The sequence below is a fragment of the Lissotriton vulgaris genome, chromosome 6 (assembly GCF_964263255.1).
Source record: "Lissotriton vulgaris chromosome 6, aLisVul1.2, whole genome shotgun sequence".
In the NCBI taxonomy this organism is placed as follows: Eukaryota; Metazoa; Chordata; class Amphibia; order Caudata; family Salamandridae; genus Lissotriton; species Lissotriton vulgaris.
Window position 1 is genome coordinate 1730036447 of NC_141694.1, and position 14455 is coordinate 1730050901.

The window sequence follows — 14455 nt, forward strand, 5'->3', positions numbered from 1 at the left end:
AGCCCCACCCATATTTACATAGGCAACGCCCCTTTAGGAGACCCCCTCGCTTTTCATCTCACAAAGTCCTGACTAGTGGTGCCTCTGGTTTTCATGCCTCTGGCATGAGCAGTGATGCCGTATCAAGCTCAGGCAGCACCCAGCTGGGACAGGGGAGAGCCGGCGGCGGGGGTGGGGTGGGATGGGCAGGACAGGGGTGGATCGTGTTCGAGCTCTGCCCTGTGCCTTTAAGCGGAGCCACACCCGTCTGCTATTGATGCTGCTGCGGGCCGGGGTTCCTGCTTCCTCTGCCGTCCCAGCCGCTCCTGCATCCTTCCTCAGCCGTCCGTCCGCACTGCCCTCGCTCGCAGCCCCTGTGTCCGCCTAAGATCACACCATGACCGGGGTGGCGGCCACGCTGGCCAAGGAGCGGGCTCTGGCCGGGGGTCTGGGCACCAACGAGCAGGCCATCAAATACTTGCGGCAGGACTTCGAGGCGCTGCAGGCCGAGTGCCTGCAGTCCGGGCAGCTCTTCAAGGACGTCTATTTCCCGGCCATCGCCTCCTCGCTGGGCTTCAAGGAGCTGGGGCCCGGCTCCTCCAAGGTGCAGGGCGTGCAGTGGAAGCGGCCCACGGTAAGAGGGCTCTGACGGCGCTCCAGGGACCCGGGGAGGGGAGGCGGCCACCTGTGGGCAGCTGAGCACGGGGAGCTGGGACACGTATGAGATAGGTGGCGACTTGGAAAGTGAGGAGCAGAGACTCGGCGAGTGTCCCGAAGTGAGGGGCTCAAACTGTTAGATGGGGAGAGTTCAGTCGTGAGTGCGATGGGAGGGGGGGGAGAGAGGGACTGTGAAGTAAGCTGTCTGAGACTACCGCAAAAAGAATGACCGGGCACCAAAAACAAAGTGGCCCCCAAAGAGTCCCAGATAGGTAAACCGGACCTCCTGTGAGCGTGTAAAGACACGCTGTGTAGATGCTGTGCATCCTGTAGGAGACTGCATGTTTGTGCGTTTGCTGCAGGCAATGCTTGTTGTGATAATAGAGAAATTAACAGTGCAACCGGCCCACCTGGCCGTGAAACAGACCCACGCTCTGACCTGTCTGCCCCAGTGGCGTAATGCAAAACGATGCAGCGCCCCCCCCCCCCCCCCTTCCCCCATGGTTTCAATGGGGACCCCCTGAACAGTTGTCCCGCCCCCCTAACACTACAAGGGGCTGCTCGGTAAAGCAGGGTGGCTTTCTTGAGCGTTGAACTATTTCGTATTCCAGGATATTGCACGCATTCTGCAAGGCATGCAATGGCCTGGCTTAGAGGATGAGGAGGGGGGTGGGCTACCTCCAAAACAAGAAACCTGCCACCCCCTCGCCCCGCACCGCGGGGCCTGTGGTGGCCTCCGTTGTACCTCTGGGTTACTAGCCCGGCTTCTGGCACTGCCAGATTGCCCCATAGGCCAAGCCAGCCCTGCCCGTGTGGAAGGGAGGGGCTGCGCTTCGAGAAGTGAGTGACCGAGTGCAGGGGAGCGTGCAGAGGCGACAGACAGAGTGGCAACTAGTTAGGGTGCGATCAAATGAGGTATAAGGGTTGAGGGTAGGTGAATATGCTGTTGCAGAGACTCTTTACGGGGAAAAACGAGCTTGCAACACACATCTGTCCGCAGCAGCAAGTAATTAAAAGTGCTTCAGTGTTTTAGGCTTTAACAAAGGATTTGTTCAAAAGAATTCGACGTAAAAGGGGTGCATCCCCTGCTAGTTCCACTTAACCGCGCCCCAAAAGTGGAATTCTGTTGCAAGATTATGGAGTGAATGAGTAGATCGATGTGTGGAGTTGGCGGGTGGATGGATTTAGTGGATGAGTGAGTCGGTGGGTGGAGTTGAGTAGTGGATGGAGTCGGTAGGTGGAGTCAGTGAATGAATGAGTTATGGGTGGACAGAGTTGAGTGGTGGTTGGGTGGATGAGTCAGTGGGTGAATGAGTCAGTGGGTGGATGTGGTTGAGTGGTGGATAGTCAGTGGATGTACGAGTCATGGGGTAGAAGGAGTTGAGTGGTGGTTGGGTGGATAGAGTAAGTGGATGCATGAGTTGATGAGTTGGTGGAGTAGTGGATGAATGTGTCAGTGGGTGGATGTAGTTCAGGGGTGGTTGGGTGGATGGAGTCACTGGATGCATGAGTCAGTAGGTGGGCAGATGGAGTTGAGTGTTGGTTGGACGCAGTAAATTGGTGGCTGGAATGAGTTTTATGGTTGGATTGACTTAAGTGTTGGATGGATGAATTTGTGTGTTGAATGGATGAGTTGGTAGGTGGGTAGATGTCTGGATGTGGTTAGTGGATGGGTGAATGGATGGACCTTGCCGGCCGGTGGAGTAGTAAGTGAGCAGATGAATGAGTCAGTTGGTGCATGGAATCAATAGGTGGATTAATGGGGCTGGGCAGTGGGTGTGGGTGGATGCATAGATTGAGCCAACCTCTAATTGGCTGGATGGATGGAATCCGCTGGTATGCAGATGGATGAAGTACATGAAAGTGTGCAGCAGGTGTGTGCATTTTTCAGAAGAGTGGATGGGAATGATGGAAAGATGGTACTTGTGGGTGTGTGGATGAATGTATTAAGTTAGTTTGGTGGATGGAGTTGGTCAGTGGTGGATGGATGAAGTTGGTTAGTGGATGCATGGGGTCAGCGAGTGGGTGGATGGATGGAGTCGGCCAATGGGTAGGTTGATGGATGTAGTTGGCTGGTGGGTGGGTGGGTAAATGGAAGGAGTTGGTTGGTGGATGGAGTCTGGTGGGTGGGTGGGTGGGTGGATGGATGGAGTCAGTTAGTGGGTGAACAGATGGAGCACCATGGAACACCCATGCACCAGGGTTAGATTTTTTGGGTAGTTGGGGTTTCGATAGATAAATGGCTGAGTAGCTCTCATTCAGCACAATCTATAGAATGAATCATCTATATTGAATCCACACATGGGTGGTGGTAGATAATGCTGTTGGTGAATAGCTCCATAAAGCACTTAGTTTGCTGTCAGTTTTGGTTACTGCTATGTGAATCTCCTGTACAGTCTACACCAGAGGTTCTTAACCTTTTGTCGTCTGTTGACTCCCCACTTAATCATTACTGGAACCGTTGGCCCCCACTGAATCATTATTGGAAACCGGGAACCCCCACTAAGCCTTTATTGGAAGGCGGGGACTCAGTTTAGGATTTTTGATGATTTGAACTGCAAAACAATGTACAAAAAATACAGAAACCAGCATTAACCAAATTTATACACACCCATCATGAAATATTTCCACAACAACGATTCAATTCGACAATCCAGCTGCACACTCCCCCGCTACTCATAAAAAGATGCCGTAGCACAAAGTGCAAGTGCTAATGAATGGTTATTATAGTTTAACGTGTCACCACAACACCCCACATGGAAAGCCTACGTGTTTCTACTCATGCCTTCAACCGGGCTATGAAATATCCTATTAAATTAACAAATAAATATGTAAAATCAAAATGTATCATTTTTAATGAGAAGGTTGGAGCTTTTATAAAGTCAATTGAGGTCACACTATGTTATGTTTGATGCATTTGCATTGCTCCCACAAATCAATTTCAGGATAGTAACTTACTTTGTAGCCTCTGTATTTAAATCCCTTCACATCTACAGAACATTAAAAAACATGCTTCATTGTTTACATACACTTTATTTTAATTTTGTACGCAGTCAGGTATATACTCAAATGGCTTAGCAGACCTCCAGGAGTCCCCGGACCACAGCTGGAGAACCACTGTCCTGCACCATGACAGATTAACGAAGAGCACGCAGACAGGAATGTACCCTGCCGTTCCTACTGCCAATACTCCATACATTATATATAGACAGAGTGCATTAGCTAAATGGATGTGCAGTTAAACATCAAACTCAGGCCACGGGTAAGCTTTGTACAAAGTTCACAGGATAGTAATTGTTAGAGACCAGAGTAGAGAGAGAAAAATGATGCTTAGATCAATCAAGAGCCATTAATGGATGATCTTTAACATAATTTATTTCTGAGTTAGGATGAGTCTTAAATGGAACATTAGGGGAACAGGAAGTCTGGTTTAATTTATTTTATTTATTTATTTATTTTGAAAGTTTTTTATAGCGCGGACAAGATCCTTGCAGATATCAGAGCGCTTTACAAAGAGAAGTACATGGGCATGGTTAAACAGATAAATCAATAGGTCAATTAGAACAAGTAGGTGGCAACTAAGCCCAACATGAGTACAAAGTAGTACAAATAGGTGGCTACAAAGCCAAACATGTGAGTAATAGAACAGTTAATACAAAATCAAGAAGGTCAAACATGTAGTATAGATCGGTGCAGAGTACTAACAGTGATCAAGATAGTAGTTCAGGTGTATTTAGCCATAAGGATAGCTTTTACTTCATTTTTAAAGAGTGTGGTGGAAGAGATAAGTCTGGTTTCGGGCGGGAGAGAGTTCCAGATCCTAGGCGCCATTCCCGAGAAAGAGCGCTTATATGTTTTTTCCTTCCGGAATCTTCGAGGTTTCAACAGAATATTGTTTGTGCCTCTGGTGTTTCTAGCTCCTCCAGAGATTGTCAGTTTCTGAGCGAGGTATCTGGGTGAGTTTAGATGTACCGCCTTGTGTGTCAGGCAGGCGATTGCTTAACAACTGGAATCTGCAGCTCCTAGGTCCACACGTTTTTTCTTCTCTTGGCACACATCACATCTGGCAAGCTTGCTTATCTTATGGCGACCATGGCCAACCCTTCAAAAGCACAACTCTCAAAGTGGCCTGTGTCAGGTGTGAGTAGTCCTTACTGCCCTACCTGAAACTATAATTTGAGAAGCAAACCTAAAGGCACCACAATAGGCAGTGAAAGCACACTTGTTTGAACCCTTACCCCATGTTAGGAGTGATCTGCTGAACTTGTTTTCCTGCTCAAGGTCTGTGTAAGAATGGCAACCCAAATAAAACAAGCTTTGGGAAAGCCGCCAATATGTCTCACCTATGCAAACGCTATTGGCTTTTGCCAACATGTTTAGCCATGTTGTACACCAGCGGGGTTGTTGCTCAGCGGCTAAAAGTTAGTGGTGTAGAGTGCAGTGTTTTGGAGTGGAGTATCATAGTGTCGTAGACTGAAATGGAGTAGTGTTGCGGAGAAGAACAGAGTGTCTTGCAGTGGAGTATAGTGGTGAGGAGTGTTGTCAAGTGGAGTGTAGGGTGTTTTAGAGTGTCATAGTCAAGTGGGAGAGGATGTAGCCTTACGGCTGGAGCAGTCTACTTCGAAGCTGGGGAACCGGGTTCGAGTCTCGGCAACAACGCTTAACATCCTGTGATTCTGGGCAAATCACTTAATCTCCCCATGCCTAACAAAAATGAATGTGTCCATCTGTAACAATACTGGTGCTCATGTAAAGCGCTCCGATACCAGATTTCTCGGTTGTAGTTTGCGCTATATAAAATTCTAAAAAAATTAATTTTAAAAAGTGGCATGGTATGGAGTGAAGTGGGGTAGTGTGTCATAGAGTGGAGTTGCCTAATGTGTCATAGAGTAGTGCTGTGGAGTAGTGTGGAGTGGAATGGTGTAGAAATGATTAGTGTGGCATAGAGGGGCGAGTTGTGGAGTTACGTTAAGTGGAGTGGCATAGAGTGCAGTAAAGTGGAGTGGTGTCAACGAGTGAAGTGAGGTAGAGTGAAGTGGAAGAGTGGAGGGGCATTGAGTGGCATGGAGTAGAGTGTCATGGAGTTGCATAGAGTGGACTAGTGTCCTTAAGTAAAGTGTCAGAGAGTGGAGTGGAGTGGCGAGGCACAAAGTGGAGTAGAGTGTCGAAGAGTGGAGGGACAGAGTAGCATAGAGTGGAGTGGCGTACAGTGGAGTTGGGTGTCATAGAGTGAAGTATGCATGGTGTGGTAGTGCACTGCCATTACAGCAGACAATTTTTTTCAATTCTAATGACCATTGCATTTGCACAGACATACAAATGACAATGTGTGGGACTCTGCATCCCCTAGTGTATTGATTTGTTTTGATCCGATTAAAATATGTTTCCATCTCTTCAGAATCGGAACAAAAAATGGGCTTCATTTCTGCTTCCCTAATTCTGATCGATGCTGAAATATTTGTACAGTGCATTTACATTTTGTTGTGTTAGAAAAAATAAACATCTCTACATTCTTTTTACATTCCCTTACCCAGCAAGATTGTCACATATATCCTCACACTTTGCAGTCAGAGAAACAAAAGTAAACATCAAGCTTCCTGGAAGACTGAGCCTAACATTTGACCCCTGTCTTTGAAAGCACAGCAAATGTGACAACATATAAACAAAACCTAAAGGCCTGTTTATTGCTCATTCCCTTCTGAACTCTAGCATGTCTATTTTGGGGTTGTTTTAGCACCCACTCTCTCCACCCCCCACTACCCTATGTCCAGAGCCTATGGCATGAGCACACAATTGGGGAAGAGGATTGTTTGTTGTGCTATTAGTAAAGAACACCAACCAAAATAAACAAGCTTGTAGACAGAACATTGTTCCTCACAGGCACCGGATAATAGCAAAGATAAGTAGAATCAGTCAAGCGTAAATACAGGAGGCAGGCAACTTTTTTTTTTTATATAAAAAAAATACAGCACTTTTACTGCTAGCATTCAAGGGAGACAGCTGACTCACATCCACTCTTCTGAAGTATCAGATGAAAAAGAAAACAAGTTCCCAGAAAGTGAGCACTCCTGCAAGAATACAAGGAGCCGGTCAGAGAGGTGGTAAACAGGCTATGCTTCATGGGAGGGATAAAGACATGCTGGACAGCCTAAAACAAACAAAGACAGTAAATAGAGAGCAAGCAAATGTGAGAGTTACAAACCACAAAACCAATGGGCGGAATGCATTCCGAGGGAAGATTTCAGAATTTCCCTAGGAAGTCTTTCGTATCAAGACTGCTGCACTGTCTGGTAGACTTTGACCTATAAACCATGAACAGTCTAATGTCTGGATTTTAGACCGTATACATAACACATACTAATCATCTCAGATTTGAGTAACATCTCTCCATATTGGCACCCTCACTGCTGCTCTTCAGAAGCAGACTTTATTCACATCTCTTAAAGGGCACCTGATCAGCCATTGATATGGGTGGTTGCTGTTCTAAAGCCCCTGGCCTTCAACAAGAATTGTTGCACATGATCTCAAATCAACAAGAACCCCACCCTTCTACTATTACCATTACCTATGATCTTATATCACTAAGAGACATACCCTTCCACCATTGCCCATAAACATAAACCAACAAGAATTGCTCCCTTCCGCTAATACACATGATGTTAAGTCGACTAGAATTGCACCCGTCCACTTATGCCCATGGTCTTAAAACGACCGTAATCGCACCCTTCCACTATAGCACACAATCAAAGGTCCACATGAATCATACCCTTCCCTGTTGCCCATAATCTCTAAATCAACAAGAATTATACTCCTATACTATTTTCCATGATCTCAAATGAACAGGAGTCAAACCCTCATATATTGTCCTTTATCTGAAATTAACAATTTACCCTACACATAATCTTTCCCACTCCTATATACTCAACATAGTTCCTTTGTCCAATGCCATTCTAACTGAGGTGTCATGTGCTTTGTTTCGCTCCAGCTAGGAATGCACAATAACTGCAAGAAACCATTGTGACATGCTGAATGGAGAAAGTGACCAAAGCCTTTTTGTGTTATTGGGTCATGTCTTAAAAATTGTGCCAAAGGTACTGTAGGAGGCTAGCTTAGTATATGGTGCTCACGTATGTAAGTGTAGCACCCTGCTCTAATCAAGCTCTACCCCACTGCAATTTACTCTGCAACATTCTACTCTATGCCACTGCAGTCTCCTCTGTCACTGCACTCTGCGCCAGTTCAGTCGACACCACTTTACTCTAAACTAGTGCACTCCTCATCAATCTATGCTGCACCACTGTACTTTATGCCACTTCACTCTAGGCCACTCACTCCACTCTGAAAATCCACTCTGACACTATACTCTGATGCTCTACTCCATTAAACTCTACTCTGCTCTAGAACACTACTCCACTCTACGACACTGCTCAACTCCCTCTATGCCACTCCGTGCCACATTACTCCAGTCCATTTTATGACACACTACTCCACTCCATTACGCCACTCTATGCCTCTTCACTATGACACTCTACGCCACTCACCTCTATTACACTCCACTCTACAACACTTTACTCCAATCTTCAACTCCCACTCTCCTACGCTACTCCATGCCACTCCACTCTGACAATCTACTTCACACCAGTCTACTCCATGCAACACCCTCTATGCCACTCCACTATGTTCTACTCCACAACACACTCGCTCACTCCACTCTAACACTCTTTCCACTCCACTCTACTTTACACCCTTCCACTCTGACATTCTACTCTCTCCCTGACATTTCACTGTACCTTACTCCATGACACTTTGCACCACTCAACTCCACCCCACTCTATGCCAATCCACGACTCTCTATGCCACTCCACTGCACGCCACTCTTTTACCCCTCTAATATTTAGCCATGCTGAACAGCAGCCACGGTGGTGCACAACATGCCTAAACATATTGGCAAAGACAAAGGTTCTTGCATAGGTGAGACCTATTGCCTTGCCAATGCTTGTCTACTTTGAAGTAAAGGTTATCACTCGATAAGAGGAGTGGGTGGGGGGTCTTCGGGTGCTGGCTTTAGAGAACCAGCATGCCTCGCTATTATCAGTGTGATGGTACAGCTTGAGCTGGCCCGCATGTTACATTTGGGTAGTTTCCCAGGCAGCTCTATTAAACTTTAGATAATACTGTTCATTTTAGTGCCGGACATGTTTGGGTATCTGTCAGTCTGGCTGAATCAAGTAATGATTATATCTTCTGGAAAAAATGTTTTGAAGCTAAATTTCACCAAACGATTTTGAGATTCGTAAGTTCCTTTGAAAGCCGAGTATACATTCAGAGATTGCTTCTACCTATAGGGAAATCTTTAATATACACTTAGAATATAATCAGAGGTTATACGAAGTGCACCTTTTAGACATCTGTGTGTCAGACATGTTGGCAAGACCCCGCATGCGCAGAAACTTTCTTTGAGGTGCACCTTACTTGCATCAAATTGTATCCCATCTAGAGATGAGCAGGTCTGGTGTTTGGCCTAAATAATGTGGTCAGAGGGGCTGGCTGGGTGGTAGATGCATATGACTGCCAAGGCAGCAATACAGGCCTCATTGGTCAGTAGTGGTCTGACATTTGTACTTCGAAGGAGGGAATGGTTTTCAGTATGACAACACCCCAACGTGGCTGTGGGTTTGCAGCATGTTAGATGACTGAACAGCCCTATCTGTTTATATTGGCCCTGCAGTGATGGTTCTTACAGGGAGACGTGTCCTGGTGTACCTGTCACTAATTGGCTGTAATACTCGGAGACAAAGATATGGATGGCACGCAAGGCCCATGTTAGCTGCTAGTGTCACTATCTGCTGTAGCTGTCGGTGTTCTGCAGCGTCTGTCCTTGGCAAACTTGTTTTTAGGTCTTGCCTAGTGTTGCAGCGCGCATGCGCTGTGCTCTCTGCGAGACACATTGTGGTAGAGGAGATTTCAGAAGGGGACTTAACCCCCTCCGTGCGGGGATGTTTCCCCCGCTGTGCTGGGGGGCGGGTGGCGCGTACAGCGCCCCGGTGCTCATGACGAGGTCAGCTCGTCATGAGCTCCGGTGCTCATGACGAGCTGAGCTCGTCATGGCCACACCTGTTCCAATAGAATGTTCAGCACAGCAGGGGAATCAGCCCAGTGTGTGAGCCTTCCACGGAACGGGCGTGGTCACAACAAGCTCAGCTCGTCATGAGCACCAGAGCACCGGAGGTAATGACGAGCTGACCTCGTAATGAACGCCCAAGGTGTTAAAGCCCCGCCCATAATTTTCAATGGCTGGTGTCATCGTATAAGCTAAACGGTGGCCTCCAGTTGAAAATGAGGCTTCTTTGTTACCGCCCTGTCTCCTTTTGGGGTGGCCCATTCAGACTGGATCATTTGCTTAACTGCTGTCGTGAGGGTACTTCTTATCTAAAGGGGCGTGTAGTGACGCAGGGGTGTGGAATTTAATCAAATATCTACTTGTCCATGTGGCAGGTTTCTTCATAAATCTACTTGTCCTGTAACAAAATCTACTTTTTCCTTTTGTTCAATGTAATGAGGCGGCAGATTATGAAAGCAATCTCAAACCTGGCTAACCTGAGAGATAGCTGTGCAGTCTAAATGTCTGTGAGAGCGTTGTCATCGGACTTGAAGGTTCTCTATTGTGAAGCTGGGTAACTAAGCTGTGTGTCTTCTGGGATAGATCGTGGGTCCAAAGCCTGTGGGTGTGTATCTAGTGGACTATGTCTGACGCGTGTTGCCAGCAGGTTTGTCTCGCCATATGCTGTTTGTTTGTGCATGTGTGTCTTCTGGGATATATCGTGCGTCCAAAGCCTGTGGGTGTGTATCTAGTGGACATAGTCTGACGCGTGTGGCCAGCAGGTTTGTCTCGCCATATGCTGTTTGTTTGTGACACTTGCTTTTTGTCTCTGCTGTCAATGTTAGAAAACGACAGCGTTTGCGTTTTTTTTTTTTATTACGAGCAGGGGCGGGATTTTTAGTTTAGTGTGTGGAAAATACTCAACGGCTGGTTTCAAATCAAGACATCGAGCCGCTTCAGAGGAGTGACCATACGTAAACAATGAAAACAAAAAAGCCTGCAGTTTAAAAAAAACAAGAACAAAAAAGTGTAAACACTAGTCCTAGTTAAAAAAGAACCAAAAGCAATCAATCTGAAATCACGGGCTGGGCAGAAAGCAACTAAAATGTACCTCTTCTAATGTTTGGTGTTTGGATGTTGTGATGGCTGGCAGAGTAGGGCTCTGGAAGAGAGACTCCGGATCTGAGGCTCTTTAAATTTAAAATGAAAGCGCTTGTTGTACACGTCTGCTTAATGAAGGGAGCACACCTTCCATGCACTGCTGGGGGAGCTCAGGGAACCAAAAGGAAGGAAGGGGTTAAGGGTAGGTGCATGATGGTAGGGTGACTCTGTGAGGGAAGCCAATAAACCCCCTAAAAAAACATATTGTCTTTAACCGAGGAGGTGGCTAAACATCCAGGGGTGCAGACTTTGGAGCCTGGGAAGGAGGTTCGAGCCTCAGCGTAGTCGCAGTAATCCATATCTCCTGCCCGATCTATTTATTAAAAATAAATAAACAGCATCTCGGAGAAATGCGAGCAGCCACTATTGCTCAAGTTGCTTCCGGGAAAAATACAAGTGCAAAGTGTGTTAGGCGTGTGTGATGCTGGCGTCCCGTGAGTGCTGTCTACAATAAAAAATGTTAATAGTTCTCAGTCTGCTAATGAAAGCTCCCGAGTTAGGACACTAGTATAAGGGCATGTCCTCCTAAGAGGTAACAAGAGAAGGCAAAAGGGACTAACAAGCCTAATAAGGAATGGGAAGCCAGCATTTAAGAAGGACAATGCCACAAGCCAATTAAGAATATGGGCGAAGTATCTAGTCCATACTTCAAAACCGCATGCCTCGCAGCAGCGCATGCACTGCCCAGGCTCGACCTAAAAAATCTAAGGGAACAATGTCCATTTTTCTTATGGTGTATGGCTCACTTCCTCCTGCAGTTTCCTTGATGCCTACAGTCCAGTGGTGTGATCTGCTGATGGTAACTAAGTTCTAGTAAGAGGTAAAGACACATAGATTCAGGCTCTTCTCTGAAGACGGGTGTATCAAAGCCCTCTTACATCCTATGGTTTGGTGCTAGCCCAGAGAATTGTCTGCCTCTACGGTGGCCATCTCACTACAGGTCACTGTGGACACTCAAGAGTCCTGAACATATCCCCTACAAATCATTGATTTCAGGTGTTAGTCAGATTAGTTAAATGGAAGCAAAACCAGACTTAAACTCCCAAAATGCATTGGGCTGTCAATTTTAAAAGTCTAGGGCTGAAAACCATGCCCAAATTGACCCCATCTGCCTCTTATCCGAGATTGTTGGCATCTGAAGGCCTTCGTTGAAAACCTGTCTGAGAATCGAAGGGAGTGGGTAGGGAAGTACTGCTGAAACCTCGCTGTTGGAAAAGGACAATTCTTTCAAGCAGCCCTCACATAGATGGCTCCCGGCTAGAAGACGAAGAAGCATTTATTTTATAATTTAAGGTGAAAAAAGCAAGACTTGGATGCTGCTCAACCTGGGAGATCCCAGGTACCTGAACATGAACCTGGCCGGTTTCTTGCTTGAGGGTCTTCTATGGCGGCCATCTTTTCTCTTCCTGCAGGTTGGGGGGGGGGGGGGGGGGCATACTTCCATGCCGCTTCTGTACCTTCTGATGTTGCAAATTGCCTTTCCTTATGGGATGAGGCTTCTGTTCCCATTCTCGCATTAAAACACACTCCAGCCATCTGTGCTCCTTCGATGTCCCCGCCTTTTGTTCTCGCTTTCCTAGCAATGCTATTTATTTCTTTTTTCAATATTTGTATTATTACCACAATTCTTAGTTTTAGTCTACTAGAATCGCACGGTCATCTGAATTTACTGACATTCAGGAAACCGTTCAAAATCTTTATTTCCTCGTGTCTGCATTCTTCTTCTTGTCCATGCAGACCATCCAGTGTGTAGAAGATGGGTGGTTGTTAATGAGTCACTACCAAAAACAAGAGTCGTTAAATGAATAAGTAGGTTCTGTGTAATTGCCTTCACTTGAACAGTGAATCAAAACAAACCGTTCCAAGAAAGCGCACCTTGGGTGAGCCACGCCTTCCCCTGAAAGGGCAGGGTGCATTGAAGTGGAAGACCTTGAGCATTAGTCTTTTAGCATGTCAAAAACCTGAGGTTTGTTTTGTTTTCTTGTTGTTTTTTTATTTAGGGTATTCCTTTTAAGTTGAAACCTAGCACTACACTTAGGATTAGACACTTGTATGTACACATAGCACAACAGGGTTGCAAGTTTGCAGTGCATGGTTTCATGGGATAGGATTCGGAAATAACATCTACAGAGTAGTGGGAAGTTTGAGGGGAGAGGGAAGGAAGTCATGAGTGGAAGATATCCAAATGCCTTTCTGGCTTCAAGGATCCTCGTGTGCCAAATTTGAATTCTCTGGTGTACGACAGGGGTTTTTCAAAATGCACCATTTGGCGGCTGGTGCCAAATTCTCTGTGATAGGCCTACAGGGGTGATCAAGTGGCCTGGAAGAGAAATGGTTTTAGTTTGTTTCTTGAGGGTGACTAAGAAGTGCCATGTCTGATTGAGAAGGGAGCCCCTTCCCAAACTCAGGGTAGACTAAAGTTTACTGAGGAGTCCTTTCTTTCACTTAGCTGGTCCTGGACAGGACTCTGCTTCAAGTGGCTATCCACGAGATGGTCAACTTGTTTCTGAGGTGTAGATGTGTTTTTATGGTGGTGTCCTTGAATATGATGCAGCGGGTTTGGATGACAAAGGAGGGTGGGAATAGATTCAGTAGCAAATGGTCAGTGTGGGGCAATGTGTCAAGAGTGCAGCTAACCCAAGAAGCACCGTTTTCAAAAGAGACATGGGGGAGGGGTGAATACTTTTTCATGGTGCAGAACTTGACAGAGTTTGGGTAAATGTAAAGCCAAGTATTCTAGTGGGAGGTGGAATGGTGACTTAATAGCTGTTGAGTTTCTGATTGTGAAGCTAGGTCTGGATGAGTGAGTTTCTGTTGACATTAGGGAGAAGAACAGGATTTATGTGGGTTTAAGACTGAGGTTTGTTGAGACAGTGACTAGGGTGTGACTTAAAATAATGTTGATTTTAGAAGGTAATGTCATCTCTTGGGGGGTGCCCCAAGTATGGACTGTCGTGCCCTCCCTCTCCATCCTCTGAGTGTTGTCCGTCCAGAAATCATTAAGTGGCGAGGTTTTCAGGAGAGATGAGCATAGGATGAGCGTTTGCACCATCGGGTGAGTTTTTATTGGATTCCTCTCCCTAGTGTGTGGAAACGTGGAGGGAAGGAGGGTAACTGCTTGCAAACAACAAGGTGACACACTAGGTGCTGCTAGCAAAAATAAACATTTGTAAATGCTCTGTGATGTGCAATACCTGCAAACAAACCAAAGAGGGTAAAACATCAACCCACTGCAATATATGGCACTTTCTGATGATCCTTGTATTGGGAGGAATGTAAGTTGTACAGTTTGACCTTACGTGGACACAATGTGGCCAGTGGGTAACGTCTCCAGAGGTCCAGCGAATGATCACTGCTTGTGCTGTGTCCTGATTGGCTCTATGTTCCTAACTCGTGTGGCATCTGACTTGATGGGTGTTTTAAGAGCGAGTCTACCCCCTCTGGCCATTGTGTGTTCTATTGGGGCCAATCTCCCTTGACCATTGTAGTCTTTCTGCGCCTATCTGTAGGACTGATCTAAGGTTTCCTATTTGTGTGTTTATCTGCCGCTATGTGCCA

The 14455-nt window shown here is 46.3% G+C and overlaps 1 protein-coding gene across 1 annotated transcript in view; it reads left to right on the top strand.

The window, feature by feature from the left end:
• Positions 1–249: 249 nt before the first annotated feature.
• Positions 250–14455, top strand: part of LOC147709382 (calpain-2 catalytic subunit-like) — a 213799-nt gene continuing 199593 nt past the window's right edge. Inside the window, exon 1 of the mRNA XM_086927965.1 lies at positions 250–613. Coding sequence (XP_086784091.1) covers positions 377–613 — 237 coding nt within the window. The 5' untranslated portion in view covers positions 250–376. The remainder of the gene's footprint in view (positions 614–14455) is intronic.